Source organism: Oreochromis niloticus, linkage group LG8 (genome assembly GCF_001858045.2).
Source record: "Oreochromis niloticus isolate F11D_XX linkage group LG8, O_niloticus_UMD_NMBU, whole genome shotgun sequence".
NCBI classification, from domain to species: domain Eukaryota; kingdom Metazoa; phylum Chordata; class Actinopteri; order Cichliformes; family Cichlidae; genus Oreochromis; species Oreochromis niloticus.
Genome location: NC_031973.2, coordinates 9,770,942 through 9,794,873, shown reverse-complemented (window position 1 = coordinate 9,794,873; position 23,932 = coordinate 9,770,942). Strand labels below are relative to the sequence as shown.

The following is a 23,932-nucleotide window of genomic DNA, read 5'->3' as shown; positions in this document are numbered from 1 at the left end:
GCAGAAAAAGAGTGGGCGGTGTAATGTAAGCGGCTGCAGTGAACCTTTAGGTGATTTGCATATCAAATTAAAAAACACAACACAGCATCAGGCTTTGTTGGTCAGTGAACCACAGTCTGCATATTAATCAGCATTTCAGATGATAAATCCTATTCTTTTAAAACTTCTTCTGTTTATCATTCAAACTATTTCAAATATAAAAACAATGAACAGAGTCTGATAGGTGGGTGATGCATCGGGGCTCACTGCACGTCTTTCCCCCGTTTTTTTGATTTGCACACACGAGTTTATGCAAAAATATTAAAACAAAATTGTTCACATGACAGATGTGACATTAAAGTTCATTAAAGCAAAATGAAAAAAGTAGTGAGAAGTAAAGGTTGTATTTAAGTAGAAGTAACAATGGATTACTATGTGGAAATTATCCACCATACCCTTCAGGCCATTAGGTCAGACGCTTACTGGCTTCTTTTATGTCTCAAATGGAGACATGCAAAGTTCACATTGCATCTTTCTGATGTCTTTGTTACTGTGAAGGTATTTCTCATCTTCACCTTTTCAGGGCATCTCAAACATAACCACTTCATCAGTGAGCCGGGGGAGTCGTGCCCTTGATTGGGTGTCTGAGTCGAGTTTGGCCACAGCCTTCATCCTCAGCTCAGTAGATGCATCTATCACTGCAGGTGACTGGGCATCATCTAGTTGGCTTAAACTGCTCTTTCCTACAAGGGTCGGCTTAGTATGTCCGTACTGGTCTCTACTGCTCCCATGGCGCTGTAGCCTCTGGATCTCCAGCTTTGATAGAAGAATAGAATAGAATAGAATAATCCTTTAATTGTCCCACAAGGGGAAATTTGGGTGTAACAGCAGCAAGAAAGACACATATACAAACAAACAGTACACAAGACACAGAACAGAAACATACACAATTTTTACATATTTACATCAAGGATAGTAGCAGTAGTGATACAAGCACCATCCTTCTCACGCAAAGTAAGAAATACTGGACTCTTTATCGTGGATCTGTTTTTTGAGTTTTTGGTTCCTGTTGTATTTTTTTGCTTTCTAGTTTCCTTCTGCCTTGTTTATGTTGTAGTGCTTTCTATGTTCCCTCTATTTCAACTATTATTAAAGTCTGACTTCTGTTTTTTTTCCCCAACTTCTATCACTGTCATCATGTTGCTTCTGAATGGAGCAGGCAGTTGTATTCAGAAAGGTTAAAAAGGCTGTACGCCACCTCAGCACTAAGAAGGTGACACATCAGGCTAGCTTCTAGACCTTTTAAGACACTCTCGGGTTGATTGTTGTTCTAGTGCAAAGACAGAGATGAATTTAGTTCATTTGCGAGTTGTTATCATGGAAACGCTTGTTTGCTGTTGAAGCATAGACGATGCTCTGAGCAAAAGTGCACTGATGCAACACCCAATGACAGTTGCACAGAGACAAGTTTCAGTGAGCTCAACAGTTATCTGGAAATGATGAACTATGTGAAACCTTTTCCCCCTCCTTCTTTGTCAGCTGCTATCATCATTCACATTTGTAGTGCCAGACAGATCTGACTGCTCCTTATTAAAACCACGGAGGAAAAGAAACTGTGTGTACATATATGTAGTTCCTGTTTCAATTTTTGCCACGCCAGCTGCTAAAAGCTGCTAAATTAAAGTATGTCAACAGCTGTTAGACACTCACTGTGAAATTAGCACAGACAGTCATGGTCCTGATTACAGTTTATCCTGTAATGACTTTAGTCTGCCTCACTTTTCCCCAAGAGCCTCCAGAGATTTCTCAAATTTGTCAACACGTAGAGTAAAACTCACAGTTTTTGTTGCAACGAGAGAATTTCCTTTGGGATGAATAAAGCTTTCTCTTTCCTGCTCGGTGTAACACTTTGATAGTCTTCTCACTTTTTAATTTGTTTTGTTTTTCGTTTTTTTAAACTGGAATATCTCACTGAACTCTATACAGTACTGCGATATTTGGCTCGCTGTCTCCAGAGGATGACTTGTAAAAACTTTTTTTTCCAGACTTTCTCCAACACTTTTGTTCATGATGAAATCTCAAGAAAATGTATAGCGTAGCATTATTCACATAAGCCTCAGGGAAATGAAAATGAGAAATGCTGAAAGAAAATGCCGGACTGGACATTTTTAAAATGAACCTGATCAAATTGGGAACTTGTTACAACCTCAAAAGTGTGGTTACCTTCAGATTTAAAATAAGAACAGGAAACAGTTAAAGGCCTTAGATAACAGATAACTGCAGACAGTCTGATGTATGTATGCAGGGACCTGGTGCCAAAGAAGGGAGGTAAGAACTTGGGGGGAATTCATATTTTTGCTTTCCTCTTGCTCCATTTTCTGTTGTCTTCCTCTGAATGACCTACACTCTACTGTGTACATCTTAGTATAAAATCCTGTTATTAAATCTCAAAAATATTCTCAGTCCTGTGTGTTTTGAAGAGGCAGCTGTGCTTGAGCTGAAGGCACCTGGACTTATTTTTAAGGTTTGTTTCATCTTCTTGCCTTCAGCTCGAGCGCTTAAACACCATCATGACCTGGATGGACGAGAACCTACACAGATGCTATGTCTCCTCATGGCCACTGGGTGGCATTATAACCACACAATTACAGCAGCCTGTGTGGAAACACGAACGTGCAGTGCAGCTATATGATCAAAAATTTAATGATGATGGACCAAATTGATACGACTTTTATTTCACTTGGCAAAAAGACATCAGCTGTAAGAGTTTACTGTGAGAGTGTGACATCACGTGACTGCAGAGGTCGTGGCTCAGGAGGTAGAGCAGGTTGTCTACCTCCTAAGAGATGCATCTGGGCTACAACTCAGATCATCACTTACGCGATTAAAGGTGGGATCTTCTATCATCATCTTTATTGTCACTGAGTATATTAGCAAAATCACATAATAACACATCTCCATTTTTCATCAAACATGCTGCTTTCGCAACACTGATTTGAAATCACCACAAAGTTGCACGTATGAAACTTTACTTGTGAGCTGTTGTTGCTCTAAAAATGTTACACAGTCAAAATTCTTGTTGTTTTCCTGTAAGCTCTGGATTTGCTTCATGAAAAGATGTCAACACTCGGTGACGCAACTTCATTGTCACATTGTCTCCTCATTTGATCCATCAGGACAAAAAAGATTATAATATGTAAAATAATAATTTTATTTTGCATTTGAGGATGAAAATGTATTTTATCTCTGAAGACAGCAACATGTAACAGAAGGTTTAATCTTTGATTTGATATTTCATGTGTACACTTCTAATGGTTTAGTTCCTCCTTGTGTCTTCACCGAGTTGACCGACCAGGATTGCAAAGCAGAGGGTGCCGCAATAACACGCCAACTTCACAAACTCCAGACTTACCCAACAGGTTCCGACACAAAGAGGAACAGCAAATGTATTGAAGAGAAATGACATGAACGTTCATATACATAAACATTCCCTTAAATATGTACCAAGTTGACCTTAGAGAGAAAGCTCAGAGTAGGAAGAAGTGAAATCCTCCCTGGCATGGGATGATTTATACAATCCTGTTGAAATTACCAAGAAGAGAATGAACAGAGATGACAAAACCGCCCAATCTGGGCTCTGCCTGCACATTTCTCAAATAGTTTCCTAGCTGAGTCGACCACCGCATCTACTCGCCCTCCTCTGTCCAGCCTCGCTACTCACTCCACTCTCACATTTGGAGGACGTCCCTCACACACCGAGTACCTCGGTGGGAAATTAGCAGAAGCCAAATGAAGGCAGAGACTGACTACTTGACACCAGTTTTAAAAATCTTTGGATATCACCAGTACCAGCTGGGTCAAACTAGAGTTAAAATATAGATGAGTGCGGCAACAAAGCAACCATTTGAATTTATATCTGAAGGAATTTGTAAGAATGTGAGAAGTGCATTGTTTACCTTTGTTTTGACCCCCAAACGTCCCCAGGCATCCTGAGGACCTTCTGAAAGTTTCAGGTGGCACCAAATATGATTGAGAGGAGGCTGAAATATGTATATCAACCTTTATTTTAGATTATAGTTTGCATGTCAGGAGCTTAAATATTTTAAATAAAGTTATTTGTTTTTATAGTATTAATCTTATGTCAATAAAGTCTATTGTGTCTTTTAGCTTAAGTCCAAGTTTAGTTGACAAGGTTAGCCCATTCTGAGGTACAAGCTTGTACCTTCTAGTTAATTTCAGAGGCAGCTGCTGAAACCACGTGTCAGCTGTGGTCTTTTCTTTTCTTTTTTGGTTATGCTTTGTGTATCTTTAGATTTGGTGAAGAAACCTCTGGTTCATTGGTAACCCAGCCACTTTGGGGCATTCTAACACTGGCATTTACACTCACTGACCCTCTGTTAGCTACACCTGCTCATTCACACAAATATCATGTGGCAGCAACTTAATGCATTCAGGCATTTGGGCCTATCCAAGAAAGCCACCTGAAGCTCATCCGAGCATCAGAAATGAGAAAAAAGGTAATTTAAGTGACTTTAAACGTGGTGTGGTTGTTGTGCCAGACTCATTTGAGTATTTCAGAAACTGCTAATCTACTAGGTTTTTCGCACACAACCAGTTTCCCAAGCTGGGACAAGTTTGGAAGTTTACAGAGAATTTTCTGATAAAGAGAAAATATCCAGTAAGCAGCAGGTCAGTCCATTCATCCGTATTCAGTGTCTCTGGGGACAGAAGTCTGTTTCAGTTGAGGCAAATCCCAGACAGGATGTCCGTAGCAGGCCTTCAGTGAAAATCCCCATTTGATGCCAGCAGGCAGAGGGTAGAGGACAGACTGCTGTGAGCTGATAGGAAGGCAACAAAAAGGGTCAGAAACTGACTCCATCATAAAAGATGGAACTGCATCAGTGGTTCAAGCTTCTGCTGGTGGTGTAATGGTGTAGAGGTCATTTTCTTGACACACTTAGGACCCCTTAGTATCAACTGAGCATTATTTAAACACCAAAGCCTAGCTGAGTATGGTCACTGACCATGTCCATCCTCCTATGACCACAGCATACCTACCGTCCAATGGCTGCTTTCAGCAGGATAACACACCATGTCACAAAACTCAAATCATCTCAAACTGGCTTCTTGAACATAAGAATGAGTTAACTGTACTCAAACAGCCACCAGCTCCCCATCCAATAGAGCACCTTTGGGATGTACAAATCTGCAGCAGCTGTGCGAAATTCTGAGAAATGTTTCCAGCACCTTGTTGAATCTATGGCATGAAGAATTATAGCAATTCTGAAAGCAAAAGGGCCGACCCAGCACTAGCAAAGCGTAAATAGTAAAGTGGCCATGAGCGCTTGATTCTCTAAAGTTTATCGGCCTCACTTGCACGGCCATTTATAATCACCAGCTGAGTTAACATGTATGTCACTGGACTGAGGGAAGAAGTCGAAAGAAACCCACACAGACACAAGCAGGATGTGGTTAGTGTGACACTTACTTGATCTCCCACTTGAGGAGAAATGACAACACACAGGCAGCGTGTACTCTTTGAAACTTGTGGGTTTTTTTATTTGATAATACTGAATACTTTGTCCTTCGCCCGGACTTACACAAAGCATCAAACACATGCACAGTCCTCTATTCACACAAGGAACCCATTTCTCTATACCTTTCTCCAGTTAATCGCTCTCACTCTCACGTTACTCCAGCGCAAGAGGACCTTCAACACTACAGCTAAAGACATCGTAGACAAAGACAGCGAAAACACACACACACACACACACACACACACACACTCACAAAAAAAAACAACCCAAAAAAGACAGGTATAATAATAACACTGAAAAAAATACAAAGTAATGGAAACTGGAAAGAGTTTACTTTTAAATTATGCCTCTAATACTCCATCATATATATATTTTTTGTTAATGTAGCTTGAGGTTTATAAAACAGCACTGTAAACATTAAGTAACTGCTTTCTAGGACAGCGATAAAGCTTTCATTAATAACTGGAAGGAGCAAGAAAGTCAAAGCTAATATTAAGCGTATAAAGACCTTATTTTTTTATTACTCGTGAAATGAACCGTCTGCAAGAATATATCATGAAAACTGCTGTTTGCATTTACAATCAACAGATAATACAAAGACACTGAAATAACATCCCCGGAGCGCTTTTTTTGTTTCTCTTTCACACATAAAATCTGCAAAAAGATCCCTTTTATCCAAACCTTTCACACATCCACTTTTGTTCACTGCAAGTACTACTTTATATGTTATGACAGAGATAGCAAGGGATATGCTTGCGTTTTTTTCTGAATATGAATCACCAAAGCACTCAAAATGGGCGAAAAATTCTGCACCTGAGGTGGATCTGTCGGTCGGTCGGGGCGAACGATAATATCTGTCACATCAGAGTGTTCAGGCTCTTGTCTTTACTGGAACTCATCCTCAAAAAGTGCAAATCTAGTTCTAAAGCAGTAAATAATAATAATTATTATTATCAAGTAACAACAAAAGTATATGCATAGGTTCCCTACAGCTACATAACAAAGAAGAGGGGAGGGCGTGAAGATCTGAGGAAGAAAGGAGGAGGAAGTGTGAGAAATTTGAGATATTTCTGATTGGACTCTGGGGCAGTGGAGAGGTGGTGTTTAAATTTAGAGCGCTCATCTTCACGCAGCATAGACTGGTCCAGTGAGGCCGGTGGCGGTCGCAAAAGTCCCCACCCAAAGAAACCAGAGAAGATCATCAGCCGTGCGAGATGATTCACGATCTTTTTAAAGAAACCGTGTTGTCGTGTGGGCGTGAAAAAAAGTTCCCGGCGGAGACGATGAGAAAACTGTGAACTTCGAGTGCTCGGAGAGAGAGGGAGGGGGGGGGGAGACAATCATTCTAAACCAAATGAAATGAAAAAAAATAAAGGCAACTTGGAATTTGCTTTGGAATAAAGAAAACTGGAGGATGAGGTAATAAAAGCAGGAAGATGATGGATAACCAATGGCTGTCTGAATACTGGGAATTGACTGGTGGAGATCAGAGCTGTTAAAAAGAGCTTTGAAGGGGCAGGAAGTGCTCTGTCTCACTGAGAATTTTTATCCTCCTGACGCCAGCCTCAGGAGGAAGTTACATCACTTGACCAGTCTATGTCTCATGATGCTGTTTTGTTGTTTTTACAGAGCTGCTGTGTCTGAGAACAACCCCTGAGCCTCTCCAACATAAAGAGTGGCAAAGGGTTGTTTTCAGACCAGCAGGTCATTTCCGTCACATTAACTTTGCCTTTTTTTTTTAATTATAAAAAAAAAAATCACTTTAAATTTCATTGGAATTGTGTACATTTATCTCCGTCAGGCTCTGCGGCGTGCAGTCGCATGTGTTTAGGGGTCCTCAGCGTCCAGGAACTCCTTTTTGGGTGGTGCGACGCCGCGGTACCAGGAGCAGGAGCCGTCTGCCCTCTTGACGCAGGCGTAATGGTTGGCTTGGCGACCGTGCACCTGCTTCTCGATCATCAGGTCTGTCCACAGGCACTCCTCAGGAGCCGAGATCTCACAGGGCAGAGAGGGACAGCGCACAATCTGCAGAAACACAACACAATCCGCTCTCTATGAGATCAAACTATCAGAGATGGGTGTCACCTGAAATACCACTGCTGCTAGAAGACCATATCAAATATGCCTTAAGGTCTAATCCTCCAGATTTTCATTAAATCAAGCCTCAGTTTTGCTTCTGATGGATAACTTTCACTGGCACTGGCAGGGGCCAGCGTGCTCATATTACCCAACATCTACCAGGAATTTACTGGAAATGTTACAGCATGTAATCTGGAGTAATTTTATCAGCCTGAGTAGCTGCGGTTACACGCACACATTTTTTCCTCCTGACTGAACTCACGTAGATAAGTTTAGATTTAAGATCTCAGGTCAACTGTTTACATAAGATTCTCCCTGAAGATGGATAGCCCTCACCTGCTCGGTGTCCTCATTATGACGGTTTTAACTCTAGAGATTTATTACTAACAAACTCTCTGCCTAGGGGCAGCTGAGTTTGGAAGCTGCTATTTGTGGAAAAAGCAGAAGTGTATGTGTCCAAAGTTACTTCAACATGGTACAGCCACTCCTGGGAAGAATGTGGCATTGTGTTAAAACACACCTGAATGTTTCAGACCAACAAACTGCCAAAATTCCTATTTAGGAAGTAAGAATGTACTTAGATTGTACCTACATAGCTCTCCATTTAAAGAACTTACGCAAACAGAACAAGCCCCTATTTGTGCTTCAAATTCAAAGTGTTCAACTTGTGAAACACTGAAGAGCTTTTATTGTGAAACACCCAAAGGAAATGGAAAGCATTTGTCATCACAAAAGTCTCAAATTACTGCCATTTTTTTAACTTTTAATGAAATAGATCAAATAGATAATCGCCTAAATCATCAATACATGAATAATGAATCATTTGAGACCCTCAAAGTTTTCCATCAGCTGTTTCCTGTAACATCTTGTAGTTCGCAGAAAAAGTTTGCTGTCTTAAAGTAGAGCGCCCTCTGTAGGAATTTTGTAAAATGCAAATTTACACCTATAACAATCATTTGCTATGAGATTTGTTAACATAAAACTGCCTTCTGTTGGTTTTGAGGTACTGGTTAAGCTAGGTTTTGCCCATGTGCACCATAAAGACTGTAAATCTGCCCATCAGTTCCTTTGAGGGTCGTTAATCAATATATTACTTTGTTCGTATTAAACATCCAAAAAGAGATCTGAGTATGTACAAGCAATCCCTGTGAGGGGAAAGGTCAAGCTTCAGTTCTTTATACTCTTCCCGGTGTATGACTTCATAGAGAAGGGATAAACATAATATGGTCATCTCAGCGCAGAAGCACAGAAATCCTTCCCACCTGATGCTCAAACCTTATGTTTGCGAGGCAGCCAAAAGAAGGAAGAGGGCTTACAATGGCTTGTGGATGAGCTATAAGATCATAGATTATTTTGAAATAATACAATCAGTATAAAACAAAATATGGAGGTTGAAAACGTGTAAGACATTCCTTTTAATCTCTAGAACAATTAATAAAGAAAACAAGAGCAGTCAAGTAATATTTACTGCTCTTTTGTTTGTTCCTCTGACTCGTGTCTCGTCTTGTTTGCTTTGCTCTGTTATGTCTGGATGTGTAGTGCAGGAAGTGAATAACTGTCTTTTTTTTCTCCACGCCACGAGATAAACTGCACATGCGAAGGCGGCCCTCTGCTGCCTTACCTTGCAGTCACAGCCCATCTGGTAGCGCTGGCTGAGGCTCTTCTTCTGGGTGGTGCTCAAGGAGTCCCAGGGCATGATGTAATCACACAAAGTCACATGCATGCTGCCGCTGGCCTCGGCCTTGCCTGTATTAAAAAAAAGAAAAAGTACACGTGTGACAGACAAACTTCAGACATAACAATAGGCAGGTAAACACCACCACCAACAAGGCCAGGGTGCATCAGTATAAATGTTCTGGAAAAAAATCTGAACTTGTAAACATCAGATGACAGATTCGTGGAAAAGCACTGATGAAATCTGTTACTTTCCAGACTGGTGCCTGCAGGCGTCAACACGGGCCACCTGTCCTCGTCAAGAGCGTGTGTTTACATTTCGTGCATAAAGGGGCACCAGTCAAAACAAGCTGATATTTCGAGATGAGATTACAAATCTATGGAGGCTGCACCCTCTCCACTTTGCCACTATCTGTCTGCATAGCAGCTCTCAACATGCATGTCCTTGCAGACGGGACTGACTCACGTTTCACTGCAACTCCTCTACTCGTTAACCCTTCGCGCTAAAGAAACGATGAATCATTCTGAAAGATGCCCCGGTCAGCAGAAATCGAACTTACTTTCGACTGCACAAAGTCCCTACATCTTGAGAAAAGAGAGTCGGGGAGAAAATGCTGGCTTCAGCAGTTCCTCCTCTTACAACTCTCTGTAATTACGGGCCAGTGTTTGCGGGCGCATCTCTGTCTGTGATGGAGAAACCAGAGCACGAATGACATCACGATCCTCTGTGTCTCTGCTATTCTGCAAACTGAGTCTCATTCTGATGCTACAACTGCCTATCTTGCTTTAAAAATTGAAACAACCACCACTGAAAGGAAGCTGTGTCCAGGTAACATTATATTTGATGGGCGACACATTGGTGTGGCTCACAACAAGAAGGTCTTGGGTTCAAATCCAGCAGCTGGCTTGGCCTTTTCTGTTGAGGGTTGCATGTTCTCCTCATTTCCTTCCACAGTCCAGAGACATGCACATCAGGGTACTGGTGATATTAAAGCGGCTGTAGATGTGAATGATTGGCTGTCACTGCCTTATGACAGACTGGTGACCTGTCCAGAGTGTACCAAAGAGGTGGGGAGGTAAGGAAAGGCTGTCGGTGGAGCTGTGGGTGGCTGCATGGTATATAACCCATAGAGGGCACCAACCATAAAAACATAAAACCCAAACACGTCAAAAAGATGTTAAGTGCTGTATGAAAAACAGCAAATTATAAAGGATACTCTCATGTGTCATAAGAAATATACAAAGAAATGAAAAATTGGAAAAAAAATAAGATAATCGTCATGACTCATCTACTAAGATTTCTTTTGCTTCTGTGTTGTGAGTACTGCAATGGACTAAAGATCTACTAGTGACTAACAGACAACTTTGCAGATAACGCGGGTAGGGTAATAAGCTAATCTAATCAAAACTGGAAATCAGCAGCTCATATTCCCATATGTGTCTGCTCTGTTTAGCAATGACAGGAAACAGAATCGGAGCCATCCATGCTCTGTCTTTCATCTGCCTGCTTATTTAAAGAGCATTAAAAGTATAACACAGTATTTAACGGTAAAATATTGTTTCATTCAAACAAAACTTAAAATTATGTTCTGGACTCCTTTTTGTCCAGTATCATTAACTATTTAAATAGTTCCCATTTTATTCTGCTTATCCAGGGCTGGGGTCTAACCTGGGCTCTTCCTTGGGTGGGACGTCCCCTCTACACTTCACCCAGGAGGGATCCCTGTCATCCTGACCCACCTCAGCTGACTCCTTTCGATGTGGAGGAGTAGCGGTTCAACGCTGAGCCCCTCCCAAATGACTGAACTCCTCATTCTATATCTAAGCAAGGGATCGGCCAGTCCCAAAGTGAGAATCATACTAAGCTAAAATAGCCTCTGTCAGACAGTCCTAGAGACTGGTCATTGATCCACTAGGGAAAAGTATGTATTTCCCAACCAGTTTCTGAGTGGTTACAAACCAGAAACTGTGACTCTTTAAAGTAAAAGTTGCACCTTTTGAAATGTGCTGGGTAAAATATTTAGGCAAATTTTATTCCATGCAAACTGGGGACAACTGTATTAATCTCCCAGCGACAAAAGCAATCACAAGGGCCTTTGTGGTGGAGCACCCGCTTGCTGGAGGAGGAGGAGACTAGGTATGGAAACCAATTCTTATCTGGCACTGGGAGTACACTGGCTGTGGCCCCACTGTGGATAGGTTAACTCTAAATATTGTCAGCTTATTCCCAGCTGTGTTTTGGATCTCTACTAGCCTCTAACTTCTGACCCTTTAGCAGCAGAATAAGCAGTTTATCAACTTGTCACTAACACTGTTTGTCTGTTGTTTGGGCAGTGGGTTTCAGAGCTTTTCCTCTAAAGACAAGCAGCTGCCTGCTGTGGCTGACAACGGTGCTATTGAGACACTGACGCCAAAGCCAAACCGTAAAGCTGTGGTCAGAAAGGTAAACAATTGGCTGAAATTTGTTGCTCTGAGTTTAGAAGGTTTGTTCACCACTTCAAGATACTCTGTTGACTTTAAGGCAGTCACGTGATGTGCCGTTAGTGTTAAATAATGACTACAGCTGGTTTCAGTTTACAAATTTTGAAAAATGACGCAGATGTTATGCAGATGTAAGCAGTCACTAAGGCATAAAATACCTCAGGAGCTTAAGCTGTACCACAACAGACAAGGTTCCTCCCAGTCTCCACGGGATTTAGCCAGCAGAGTATCATTACCTATAATAACATAAACAGCTGCTCCATCAACATGCAAAATTGCCCACTACTCTTTATCCGATCTCAGGTTTGTCTGCCCGGCTTTTTGCACCTGCAGGACCATATCTGATTATCTGTTTGCATGTTCTGTGCTGTGCTTCTGTCTGTCCGTGTATTCTTTCACTTTTTGTTTTATATAATGACGTATAGTTGAATACATTGTTATACCTATCCCTCCGACAACAGCAGCTTCTTTTCCACAAACTGGTTGAGATTATCAAATTTCATTTGCAGTATTATTTCCGGGAGACGGGGGATAGTCACACAAACCTGAGATCAGATACTCCTTCTTGCCGGTGGCATCAAGGGTGACGCCACAAACGGCGGACACGGGAGCAGTGAAGACAGATTCGATGTCCTGGGTAGGTCCCTTGAACATCTAAAAATAAAACACAGTGCACGGGGTCATAATAGCGGACTCAATGTCAAACCTTTTTGGCTAAAACAGTGAGGATATTCTTACCTTGATCTGTTTGACCTCATACTGGATCCTCTTGATGGGGTTCCCATAGATGTCGTTCCCAGAATCCACTTCTCTCTCTCCCACCACCTTTGCTCGAATCACTGGTTGGGAAACACAGAAACACGGCGTCAGAGGCTGCAGGAATTCAGCGTATTTACTCACTGAAGCTTTCATTATTGTCTTTCATACTAATGAACAAAAAAGTAGAAACAAAAAAAGTCAAAATGATTCCCACTAAAAAGGATAAAAAGGGAAACCTGCTAATGTTTGTTGGGTAAAGGCTAAAACTTTGGATGCAGGGTAATATAAGCCCCATACTGTATATTGGTGTTGTCCACGAAATAGGGAAAAAAGTAAATGAATGAAACTAACTCCCCCCTAATTAAGTTAAAGTAACTCACAAATGAAGCAAAAGGTTAAACAAAAGGTTAACAACTATGTTACAAAATATCAGTTTCCTTTAATCAAAGCTGAAATTTACGAGTTTGTGTACAAACAAATGCATTTCGGCAGGGATCACCCCATCACTGACTTAGCAACTGTAAACCATCTGTAACTTAAAAGGGACCTACTATGCTTCTACTTATTTTCAGTTTAACATACACTGTTACAATGGCTTGTTAAACATGGCCAAAGTTTCAAATAACGAGATCAGTTCATGTACAAATAATGTCTGTGATCAATGTTCACATGTCAGCCTGCTCTAAACACACAGTTTAAGCATAGTTTTTTCTACTTGTAATTCTGTGTGATGTCACTGAGAGCAGACATCCCTAATATGCTGATGTGCTGAGGTGTGTTGATCAAATCGTCTACTTGTGAGGAGGACCCATCTGGAAAAAAAAAGAGGCTTAAAAGAAAGCATAAAGGGGCGTCCCTAAAGGACACGATTAAATTCAGTTGTAGTATATACAGCGTCAAATCACAACACCGGCTTCCTCAAGGTACTTTATGCTGTAAGGTAAAGACTCTACAATAATACAGAGAAAACCCCAAAAATTATAACACCTTATCAGCGAGCAGTTGGCGAGAGTGAGACAAAAAAAACTCCCTTTTAACAGGAAGAAACCTCCAGCAAAATGGAAGAGGACAATACTGTTAACGAGAGGGTGTCCAAAGTGACAGGTGACTCGTGATAATAGCGGCAGAAATTTTACCATGACATAAAAATGTCGCAGTGATACATCACTGCTAAAGCAACACCATGCCTTTACTTTTTTCAGCTCCACTTAACAACAAGACAAGCCCAGGCATGTCTGAGATCCAGAACCACATATCAGTCTCCAATGGCAATTTAGTACCTAAAAAGGGAGCTACTTCAACAACCTCCAACTATGCAAGATATACAAAAAAGTGTTTCCACTAAAGACAGAAAACAACAATGTGTTTCGCCACTTGAGGCAAAAATACACTTTTAAAAACCAAGCTACAAAAGAGGAGACGCTGGCAGCCTAAATGTAAACAAATGAGTTAAATTAGCATTGCTGGAACACTTGCTAGTTGCACTCTATATCAAAGGAAGCCCAAACAGTGGCAGAAAATTACTGTAGCTGTTACACAATGGCAAATGGGGAAACATTCTTCAGTCTTATTATATGACAATACTGTGCAGGTCCTGATGAGATACAATGTTCGGTTACTTTAGTTACTGTTAAACTAAAGTGTTGAGCAGTTATTTTATGCTTCTGCTTAGATTTTACAGTGAAAAAACGGCCAGGCTGCTTTTGTGCTGATCACGGACTCATGATGTGTCACACCTGTTGCAATATAATGCTGCTGCTGGTTGTTTCAATAGATTTACACTTGAAATTAAGAAGTTTGCCATCAATGACAGTAGGATCTTCGAAAAAGATGGTTGTAAAATACCCTTCATTTAGTTACACTTATAACGTCTGCTGCCTGCAAGCATCAAAGTTATCATACATTTTCTTGAAATATCATGATGTAATCTTGAGGTTACGTTGCCTACCCCTATGAGGGACAACAAATTGCTTTATTTGTGGATCATGAGTTAAGCAAAACTACTTTCGTAGAGTCCAAGAACAATGTTGAGCTGGAAATCATCTCACGTTTGAATCTGTCTACAAAGTCACATTTGACAGAATGAATACACACTAATTCCATGCCCAGTACACAGGAAATAATGACATAACCCTATAATAAATACATTTGTTTTAATATTCAGCCACTGACACTCTGTAACTAATGAAATGTACAATACTAACAGACTTTTTTAATCTTCTCCAAAACAATCATGTCGTCATTTCCATAGGAACTTATTTCTATGATTGTTCCATTGTGATTTAGCAGACTGTAGTTTTTTTTATGATCAGTTCACTGACTTCTGGCACCTTCCGCTCGCACAAGGCCTAACTGCACAAAACAAAAAAGAAAGATATATAAACATTACCTTCATGTCTTCGATGTCACGCCATCTAACAGGCAAACTGGTTTTAAACACTGATTATATAAAATGTAGTAACACTGATATTTTTTACTGCAGAGTTATAAAAGTGAGGCTTATGAATACTGATATCTCAACCTTAATAGTACAGCATACATTATAAATTGGCTAATCCATCATAAATTTATTGTGTTTTTTCCCCCAGCATTTTATCCAATTTTCTGCTTGTAATTACAACTGAGCAAAGTGAAACCCATGATTACGTTAACTCTCATACAATGTAACACTGCATAATGGCTATGTTCAAAATCTGGCCCTATTTATTATAAAATGCACAACATTTATAATAAATAGGGCGAGATATATGCCAGTCATTTTGCTTGAGTCATAAAAATTCATCACTGGTCTAAAAAAAAAAAAACCAAAGCAGCTGACAATGTTACGGCTTACAAAATTAGAGGCCAAAATCAGCATTGCACAGCTCTGATAATGATCAATGATGATGAGTGTTTAGTAATGGGTAGATAAAAAAAAAAAAAAAAGGAAGTTAAAAGCATTTCTGAACATACAGCAGTATGCACCAGTACTTTATCTGTATTTTTTACATTTATTTTATCCTTTTTTTTGCCCTTTACTTTCTGGATACTTTGTTTGTACCTGCAAAGGACTTGACTAATAAATAACTGAGCAACACAATCAGCTGCCTCTCCAGAGAGTGTCTCATCCCGTGGATGAACTCCACTGTTTTGCTCTGCAGCAGGGAATCTTAGTTTTCCACCTACTGCAGTGCCAAATGATGCAGTTGAAGAAAAAAGCATTCAGAATGATGACATCGATGACCTTGTCAGCTTGCCGGTGATAAAATACTGATTTAGCTGGTTAGGAGCAACTAGACTTTCAAAAAAAGAGCTGCAAGCAAATCATTTTTGGATGGTGTTCTTGCAGACAAACAGACAACAGACAGACAAAAAATAGAATTGAAATAACTCTGGTACATTGGTGGTCATTATTATACCTCTGTTACCCGCCTAAGTAGGGTCTATGTGTGGAAAACACTGCTTATGACTCTCATTCTCCACATCACAGACTAAAAAAAAAAAGCCCAAACCACCCATCAAGCTGCCTTAAAGTCTCATCCAAACACCACAACAAAATGAATTTCAGCATCTAAAGCAGTCCAGTCAATGAAAACCCAACCTGAGGTCTCCATCAGCCAACACTAGAGGAGGGCCAGACACATGACTTGGCGTGCAGCACAAACCTTCCTGCTTCAAAACATGACCAGGGAAACCATCACAGGACAAGAGCTGAGGATTAAGAATACAACTTGAAAGCTGATATACTGAGAAGGACTTGGCCAGAGGTTTGTTTCTCACCGTGCGTGTGTGTTTGTGCGCGCGTGTGTGTATTTTAACGGCCTGACTGACTTCAAGCTTCAACTATGCTAAGGGCATTTATTCAGAATGGAAAATATGAGCAATACAGGGGGAAAAAAAACATAAAGTAAGCAGGAACAGAGGACACGCACACATCTATAAACACACATACAGTCGACTGCTGCTGCTCTTACACCCTCGGGTTCAGTTTATGGCTTAGCGCAGATACAAATATGGAGGTTCACAGCTCCCAGAGTTAATAGCGTCTCTCTTTCTTTCTTCTTCTTCTTTTTTAGTCTTACTAATGACGCAAGATGAGTGTTTTCTACACATGCTACTAAACTCTGCACCGAACAATCATTTAGTCTAAAAAATGTCCAGGAAGTGAAAATGATACAATGATAACACATGACGTAAATAAGCAATTAAATTATTGTTAAATGCATCTTATTATTAATTAAGTTAGCAGCGACCAGCCAAAATAATACCCGATCTCTTTAAATAAACATGTAAACATGTCCAAAACAGCGCTTTCTGTTTCCTTTAAACACTTCTCCCCATAGCAACCAGTGGTTGTCGACCAATCTCTAGCCTTTTGTGACTGGTGTTGAAATAATTCATACTACAAAATACTACAAAAAAGTATTACATTGTTTTAAAATTGGATTGGGTTTAAATACACTTAGTCCTTACACCATGAGAACTGCCTGCATGTAATGCAGCTTTTTTCCCCACCTACTACACATCATTCAGATCATGCAGTGTGTCTGCATCGTTAAGGCTGCGCGTTACTGTTTGACTAACTATTTCAGGCTGTTTGTTAATGTGTAAATGTAACACTAGGCTGACGAAATACATCTGTCAACTTAACCATCATAGTTAAGATGTAGTTAAGATCTCAAATGTCCAACATTCATCCATATTTAGTTGTCAGAACTAGTCGATTTGTGCTCAGATGGCCTCTGGGCTTGCAGTACATTGTTAAAAATCCTGAAGAAGATGATGAAGAAATCGTTGCAGAAGAGCCTCCTCAGCTTACAGACGCACATTCGGACCATTCTCTTAATCTCAACAACACTTTCACTGGACCTGACTGCTAATTTTGAACTGACACCATGTTTACATGAAAGCAGTGTATTACTCTTCAATGTGAAGCTGTTCTTAAAGCACACTTACATTGATATGAAGATAATATGATCACTGTTCTTGGTATATAGCCTGAAAATGTAGGCTGTTATCTTCATATTACACCTCTTAATTAGGACCAGATTTGATCTGAATATTAGATTTAAAGGGTGATATAAACTAATTGCTGTTATTATTACGGCTATTGTTGTGTTTACATGTTTTTATATTGTCTCTAGGTGGCAATAAAGGTTTTTAGTAACAAAGTACTTGATTAAGAAGAAAAACCTAAAGGCTAAAGTACAGAACAGGTTTTAATTTACCAGGATTAACAGAGAAGAAGATGAAAGGTTTAAGAAGAAATCTCTTCTTCAGAAGAATGAATCTGGGTGTTTTTAATCAGCACCATGAGCACAAACATACTGCTTTTTAAGTTGTTTTTTTGTTTGTTTGTTTTAGAGAAACCAAGTTCCCCAGAATCAAACCCCTACATTTTAGTTGCACTTTGATGGTTATGCAAATGTTCAGCAGCAGCAGCCAGAGCACACATAAACACACACACACACAGCAGTATACCTGTTTGGCACTCGCTCCTGCATTCCTCCCAGTTTTTCCGCTCTCATTTCCTGACCTCATTCTGAGCCACAAACTAATGAGCAAAGAATCAGCAGCAGGACACAATACTGAGAGGAAATTACCCTGTTATTCACAACAGATTGCTGTTATGGGAGCTTATCTGTCTCCCTCAGTGTTGCAGACATGTTTACTTCTCAGTTAGTTTCTCCCCTTCAATAAAGCCAGAGCGGATCATCCTGTGCAGTCTAAACAGCGTGTTGCAGAGGCGGCAGACTACTCAGCACGATGCTAAAACAGCATGACTACCACGAGCCTACAGGCAGCAGTTTCACCGCAGGTTGATCCAAAAGTCATCCGATCAGCAGCACTCAATCAGCAGCCAGGAAGCCCCTCCATAAACCACCAACTGACCCACATTTCGAACGGTCCCCTACCGTTAGACCGGGACGATGCATAATGACTTCTACATACATATCAGTTGCACTACGCAATGTTTTCCATGCAAACCCCCATATGAACACACACACCACATCCTAAGTGCCCCCCCCGGTTCGTTCCACCGCATGACTATCCATTTCTTTTTTCATATGCCAGTGACCACCAAATCATCTCTGACTCTCTTGGTGTGGTTTGTTCAGCTCCAGGCGTATGTGAGCCTTCTGTTTAACCTGTCATTTGAACAGAGACGAACCGCCCTCAAACACAATTCAGCCGGCACCTCTGGTTACATCTGCGTGAAGACCTGAAGGCTCTGGTTTACCCTGACACAGTTACCAGAGCTGACATGACAGTGATCGAGTCAGCATGAAAGGGATGAGCTGGGGTGGAGGTGGGTTGCAAAGCAGCTTGCAGGGAAAGAAGTAACTGTTTGTCCGAACACCCCACCTTATATTGGATTTGCCAATACAATGCATAGAAGTGGATGAGCTGAAGATGAAATCAGAGAGCCAAGCTTGACTTGCCTGAAGTAACAATTTGCAAACACATTGAAACGTGGTGAACTCCTCAGCGCTTTTGCCATTAAACCCTAATTGTTTCAGCATGCACCATATGATGTATGTGCTGAACCAACACTGTACACCTCTCCAGGTGAGCCTGAAGCTATTTATTGGCGTTTCCTCCCCCACAGGCTGCAGAAGCCTTTGCAAAATCCTCCTCTTGATTTTCCTCTTAGCTCTATAGTTTTGTGATGATGAAACCTCTGGTTAACATCACAGACTGTTGAAACAGGGTTTTAAAGATAATCCAAACATGCCTTTAGAAGAAAAAGTAAATAACAGAAGTACCACTGTTGTCCCTCAGAACACTTTTTGTTCATGAAAGGGAAAAAGAAGAATGGAAAGCTTATGGGGAAAAACGGTATAAACCATCCAAATCCAGGTACTCAAGGTCGGTTTGGAAAACTCATAAAAGGCCTTTACTTTTCCGAGCTGATCTCCAGTACCTGGATTTGGATGTTTTATTCAATTTTTGGGTCATGAGCTTTGCATTTTTCTTTGGCAATTGATGTGTTTGGTAATAGCATCTTGCACAGCTCAGACAGCTCCGTTGCTATCATGAAAAATTAAGAAATACAGTTAGAACAATTACATCTGCCTTGTTAGCTGTTATCGGCTAATCAGTAAATAAGAAGATATTTACGGAAGGCTGTGGCTGGAGTTCATCTTTTGTGCACATCGATGTCACAATAGCTACATATTTAGAATAGGTGTGGTGAAGATAAACCAACTTAGTCACTTTAAACCAAATATTTCTTTGATTTCTGTCGCTACAGGCAAAAGACGTCAGGAAAAACAAACCATCTGTACCAGCTTTACGCATCACTGTTTTCCACAATCGGTGCACATTTTTACTTCATTTGAAATTTTTGACATTATTACATCTGTATTGATAGTTTAGCTGTAAAGTTTTTATGCTATACTTTATGCATTGTTTTTGTCTTTGAATCTTTTACATTTTTGGAGTGTTAATAATTCTTATCAAGGCTGTATAAACAACCATATTACAGGACTTTTGTCATTTGATTTTTTAGCCCAAGTTTCTTATTAACTATCCTCCAAAGCAGCGCCATTATATTTTTTAGTGACATGTATTAGGGACATTTCTGTATTTCCATGAAAGGACCTGTACACGTGCTGTCCTCCACGCCATGTCCACTGCTAAGATCGGTGACTCTGATCTCTCAGACCGCTGACCAGAGTGAGCTAAACTGGGAAAGGGTGAGGGGAAGTTCCCCTTTATGAGCAACGGATTTACATGAAAAGAGGATGTTTGTCTCCATACATGTGTATCACGTTTGTGTGTGTGTGATTGTACCGTGGGTGCATGACACTGCATGATTTTTATGGCTTGTGGTCTGACCTAGAGTATCACTTTGACTGGAAAATAGAAGATGACACACAAACACACAGCTGGTTCCCGCCTATGTGGTATGTGTATCAACAAGCAAGGAGTGGGATCCCATTCCACCAAAACAAATCCCAATTGTCAGACCGCGCAACTTTTGACAATATCACTTTGTTGCTGCCTACATGCACATTTCAGCCAACTCTCATCTGACACTCCCCGCCCTTCACAAGCCCTCAAAACCCTTTCTTCATCTCTTCCTCTGCAGTGTTTCATCTAGATGTTTCTGGGCTGGACAGTGACATCGGCCATTGTTGCCGTTTGCGTGCATCCTCCCCCAGCTGTGACAAAAGCTTTCCTGACTCACAGACGCTTTTAAAAAAGACAAACAATTGGAACACCTTGCCTCTGAGACATCCTGTCTGCAAGACCTGCCAACTCAGCGAGAGATTGAGTCACACCTCAAAATAGAGCTGTCATTTTGCAATAAGGAATTACAAGGATGCACATCTTACCAGCACAGACTCAAAAGTAAAATGCAGGATGAAAAAACCCCAAAACATCTTCAGCTTTCTCGTTCCCATTCATACCATGCATATTTTAACTTGCACTGTGACTTTTATTGTTTTTCCCCTCTAAACACACCCTGAACTGACAGCCAGATGTCATCCGAGCCAGTGTGTCTGTGTGAGTGCGTTAGAGTCTACCATGCATGGCAGCAGGCCTTTAGTTGTCTATCTGGGGTGTGAAAGAGTGTGTACAAGTGTGTGTCCGTACACTGCATCGGAGCAAAGTTGGGAAAACCCCAGAAACATTCCTGTAATTCCTGTCAGCACCACCCCGTGCAGGAAGAAACTGGACAGGAATGGAAATTTAAAAAGGAAAAAAAGAAGTGAGGGAGGAAAGCTCGTGGTGTGACATATTCTGCGGTTGAGATTCAATCCCCCCCCCCACACCCGTTAAATTTCTCCCTCACTTTCCCCATCCCTTGTCCTCTCTTCTGCTCGCTCCCTCCTTGTCTCTTTTCCCTCTCTGGTGCCACGTTGCCCTGCAAAATCCAGGCGACGCCGCTTCGTTCCGAGGCTGCTGAGGGTGAAGCTCGGTAAGCAAACACTCCGAGAGCCGAGGCTTTGGGTTCACACAGATGATCTCAAACTGCTTCCAGTCTCTTAGCTCTCACGCTAACAGAGTGGAGGTACACCCTTTGAGTTTGTGGATGTGGATTTTGGGGGAGATTTAAACCACAAAGTTTATTAAGGTCATCATTAACTTATCAATTAGTGTCACAAATGCAATCCTAACTCCTCACAGTGCTGTAGAAGAGAACATTATGGGGATCTGACCTGAGTGTGTGTCTATTTTTAAAAATAATAATTCTGACAGAAGACATTTTGGAGGTCTAACATTATCAACATGACACGGCAAAAAATATGACAATGTGATCTGCAAGTGTGGAGCCCGAATGCAGTGCAAACTGTCTGGGCCATGGCCTTGAGGAGCAACACCCCTACCACCACCACCACCAGCAGCACCTTCAGGCTTTCCAGCGGTTTCCAGCAGCTTAGTTGAGTCCATTCAACCGTGGCCAGAGGCGGGCTGAGGGGGCTGCAGCTCCCGTTAGCTGTGCAGGAGCCTGGCTCACTGCACGAGAGGCCGGGTAAACATAAACAACAACAACAACAACAGCAGCAGCAGCAGCAGCAGCAGACCCCGCGGCTGGACTTACCTACGTCGGCGTTGCAGAACGCCTGTTGCGGATGTACCGGAGCGCAGCTGCACGCTTCCGCGAGCTCCTCCGCCCGCCACAGGACCAGCAGCGCGAGCGTGCAAAGGATGCCGTTAACGGAAAACGGCATCGTGGTAAACACTGATGGCGATGTTTTTCAGCTCCTGCGTGGATGTTGTGCTCTGCGCAGATGCGTTGCAGTGTGGCTCCAGCGGCAGCGTCCCCTCTCCGTCGTTTTCCTAACGACACACACGTCAACGACAACGCACGGGCGCGCGCTCAGCTCCAGGTAAAAAGGTGAAGTTACACGGTGCGTTTGGTGCCCTCCGGATTTCCCCCGACTTTCCGTTTTCTGCAGCTGTCTGTCTGTCTGGACTGTTTTTGTTTCAAGGCGTTTTATAAAGCTGGCCGTGCGACTCCTCCCCCCCAGTGCAGGGTGGTCCTGCAGAGGGCGCTGAGTGCTCAGTCGGACCTTTGGATTTTTTCTTAAAGAGGGTCCCAAAGGAAATCTGAATAAAATTGGCCCTGGGCCCTCATAATACACGGCATTGGTTGAAAAGTGGCTGAAAAATTGTTGCAACAAGTATTTAGACAGAAAGAAAAATATATAAAATTATTAAACTTATATTACTGGATACAAGGTTGTGATAGTTCACAAAAACTAGAAAGTATAAAAATCTAAAAGTATGACGTGGAAAAAAAGGTTTTACTTAACTAGAGCTTTGGAAAAATTGAATCTGAGATATTATCATGTTCTTACAACCTCAATTCCAAAAAGATAAAATAAAAAAAAAGTTTGGGTGCTGTGGAAAATATGTATAATCTCACAAACTCATATTTTATCCGCATAGGATTTCAAAAAACATATGAAATGTCTCGTGGAAAATAGTAGCTCATTTTTATTCTGTTGGCAGTTGCCAATAAAAGGCTTAAAAACTAAATGGGATTAGCAGGAAACTGTTGGAGGAATGCTTTGCAACTAATTAGGGTTGTTGGCAACAGGTCTATAACGTGACTGGGTATTTTTTTTTTTTTTTTTTAAAGCTTTTCAGAGAGTTTCTCAGAATTAGAGATGGACAGACGTTCACTGTTCTTCAAAAAACAAATTGTGGAGCACGTTCAGAATAATGCTCCTCAATGCAAAATTGTGAAGACTTTAAATATCTCCTGATCTGCAGAGCAAAATATCATTCAGATTCAGAAAATCTGGAGAAATCTCTGTGCGCATCACACGAGGCTAAAAATCAGTATTGGATGCCTGTGATGTTCAAGTCTATATGCAACAACAAATTAAAAACAGGGATGATTCTGTCATGCAAATCACTGCATGGGCTCAGGAACAGATGCAGGTTGGAGGTTGGAGTCCTTACAAAGCTAATTTTAAATGGACTAAATGGACTACAGTGAAGTGGAAAACTGTTAACATTATTTCTGGCTTGTTAATAATGCTCAGTTCAAAAACCTGCATCTCTGATGGTATGGGGGTGCATCAGTGCCCATGGAACTGGCACCTTACACATCTGGAAATGCATCATCAGTGCTGAAAGGCATATGCAGATTTAAGAGTAACATATCCAGATGTCTGTTCCAGGGAAAGCTTTCCATCTTTCAGTACGACAACACTAAAATGCATACTGCGGCCATAACAACAGCACAACTTCATAGTAGAAGAGTCTGAGAGCTGAACTGGACTGTCTCATTTTAAACGTGTGATATGTTTTCTATGTTGCGTTGTGAATAAAATATGGGCTTATGAATTTTCCAAACGGTATTTTGTTTTATTTACGTTTTACTTAGCGTCCCAAATTTTAGTAATAATAATTTTTGTAATAATTTTAGTCTTTGTGATTTTCAAATACAAACTAAACTGAAACAAATACATACATACATT

At 41.1% G+C, this 23,932-nt stretch overlaps 1 protein-coding gene across 1 annotated transcript; it reads right to left on the bottom strand.

The window, feature by feature from the left end:
* Positions 1-5,511: 5,511 nt before the first annotated feature.
* Positions 5,512-22,471, bottom strand: timp2a (TIMP metallopeptidase inhibitor 2a). The gene is made up of 5 exons (XM_003441738.4): positions 22,042-22,471; positions 12,489-12,589; positions 12,296-12,404; positions 9,217-9,341; positions 5,512-7,541 (listed from the first exon to the last, which is right to left on the bottom strand). Exons 1-5 carry the CDS (start codon positions 22,169-22,171, stop codon positions 7,344-7,346), a joined length of 663 nt encoding a protein of 220 aa, XP_003441786.1. The 5' UTR covers positions 22,172-22,471; the 3' UTR covers positions 5,512-7,343.
* Positions 22,472-23,932: the final 1,461 nt, after the last annotated feature.

Excerpts from the sequence above, each read along its gene's own strand:
- timp2a (XM_003441738.4), bottom strand. The coding sequence starts at position 22,171 with ATGCCGTTTTCCGTTAACGGCATCCTTTGCACGCTCGCGCTGCTGGTC. Across the intron at positions 12,405-12,488 it reads ATGAGGTCAAACAGATCAAG|ATGTTCAAGGGACCTACCCA; the intron begins GTAAGAATATCC and ends TTTTATTTTTAG. Across the intron at positions 7,542-9,216 it reads AGATGGGCTGTGACTGCAAG|ATTGTGCGCTGTCCCTCTCT; the intron begins GTAAGGCAGCAG and ends GTGTTTCTGCAG.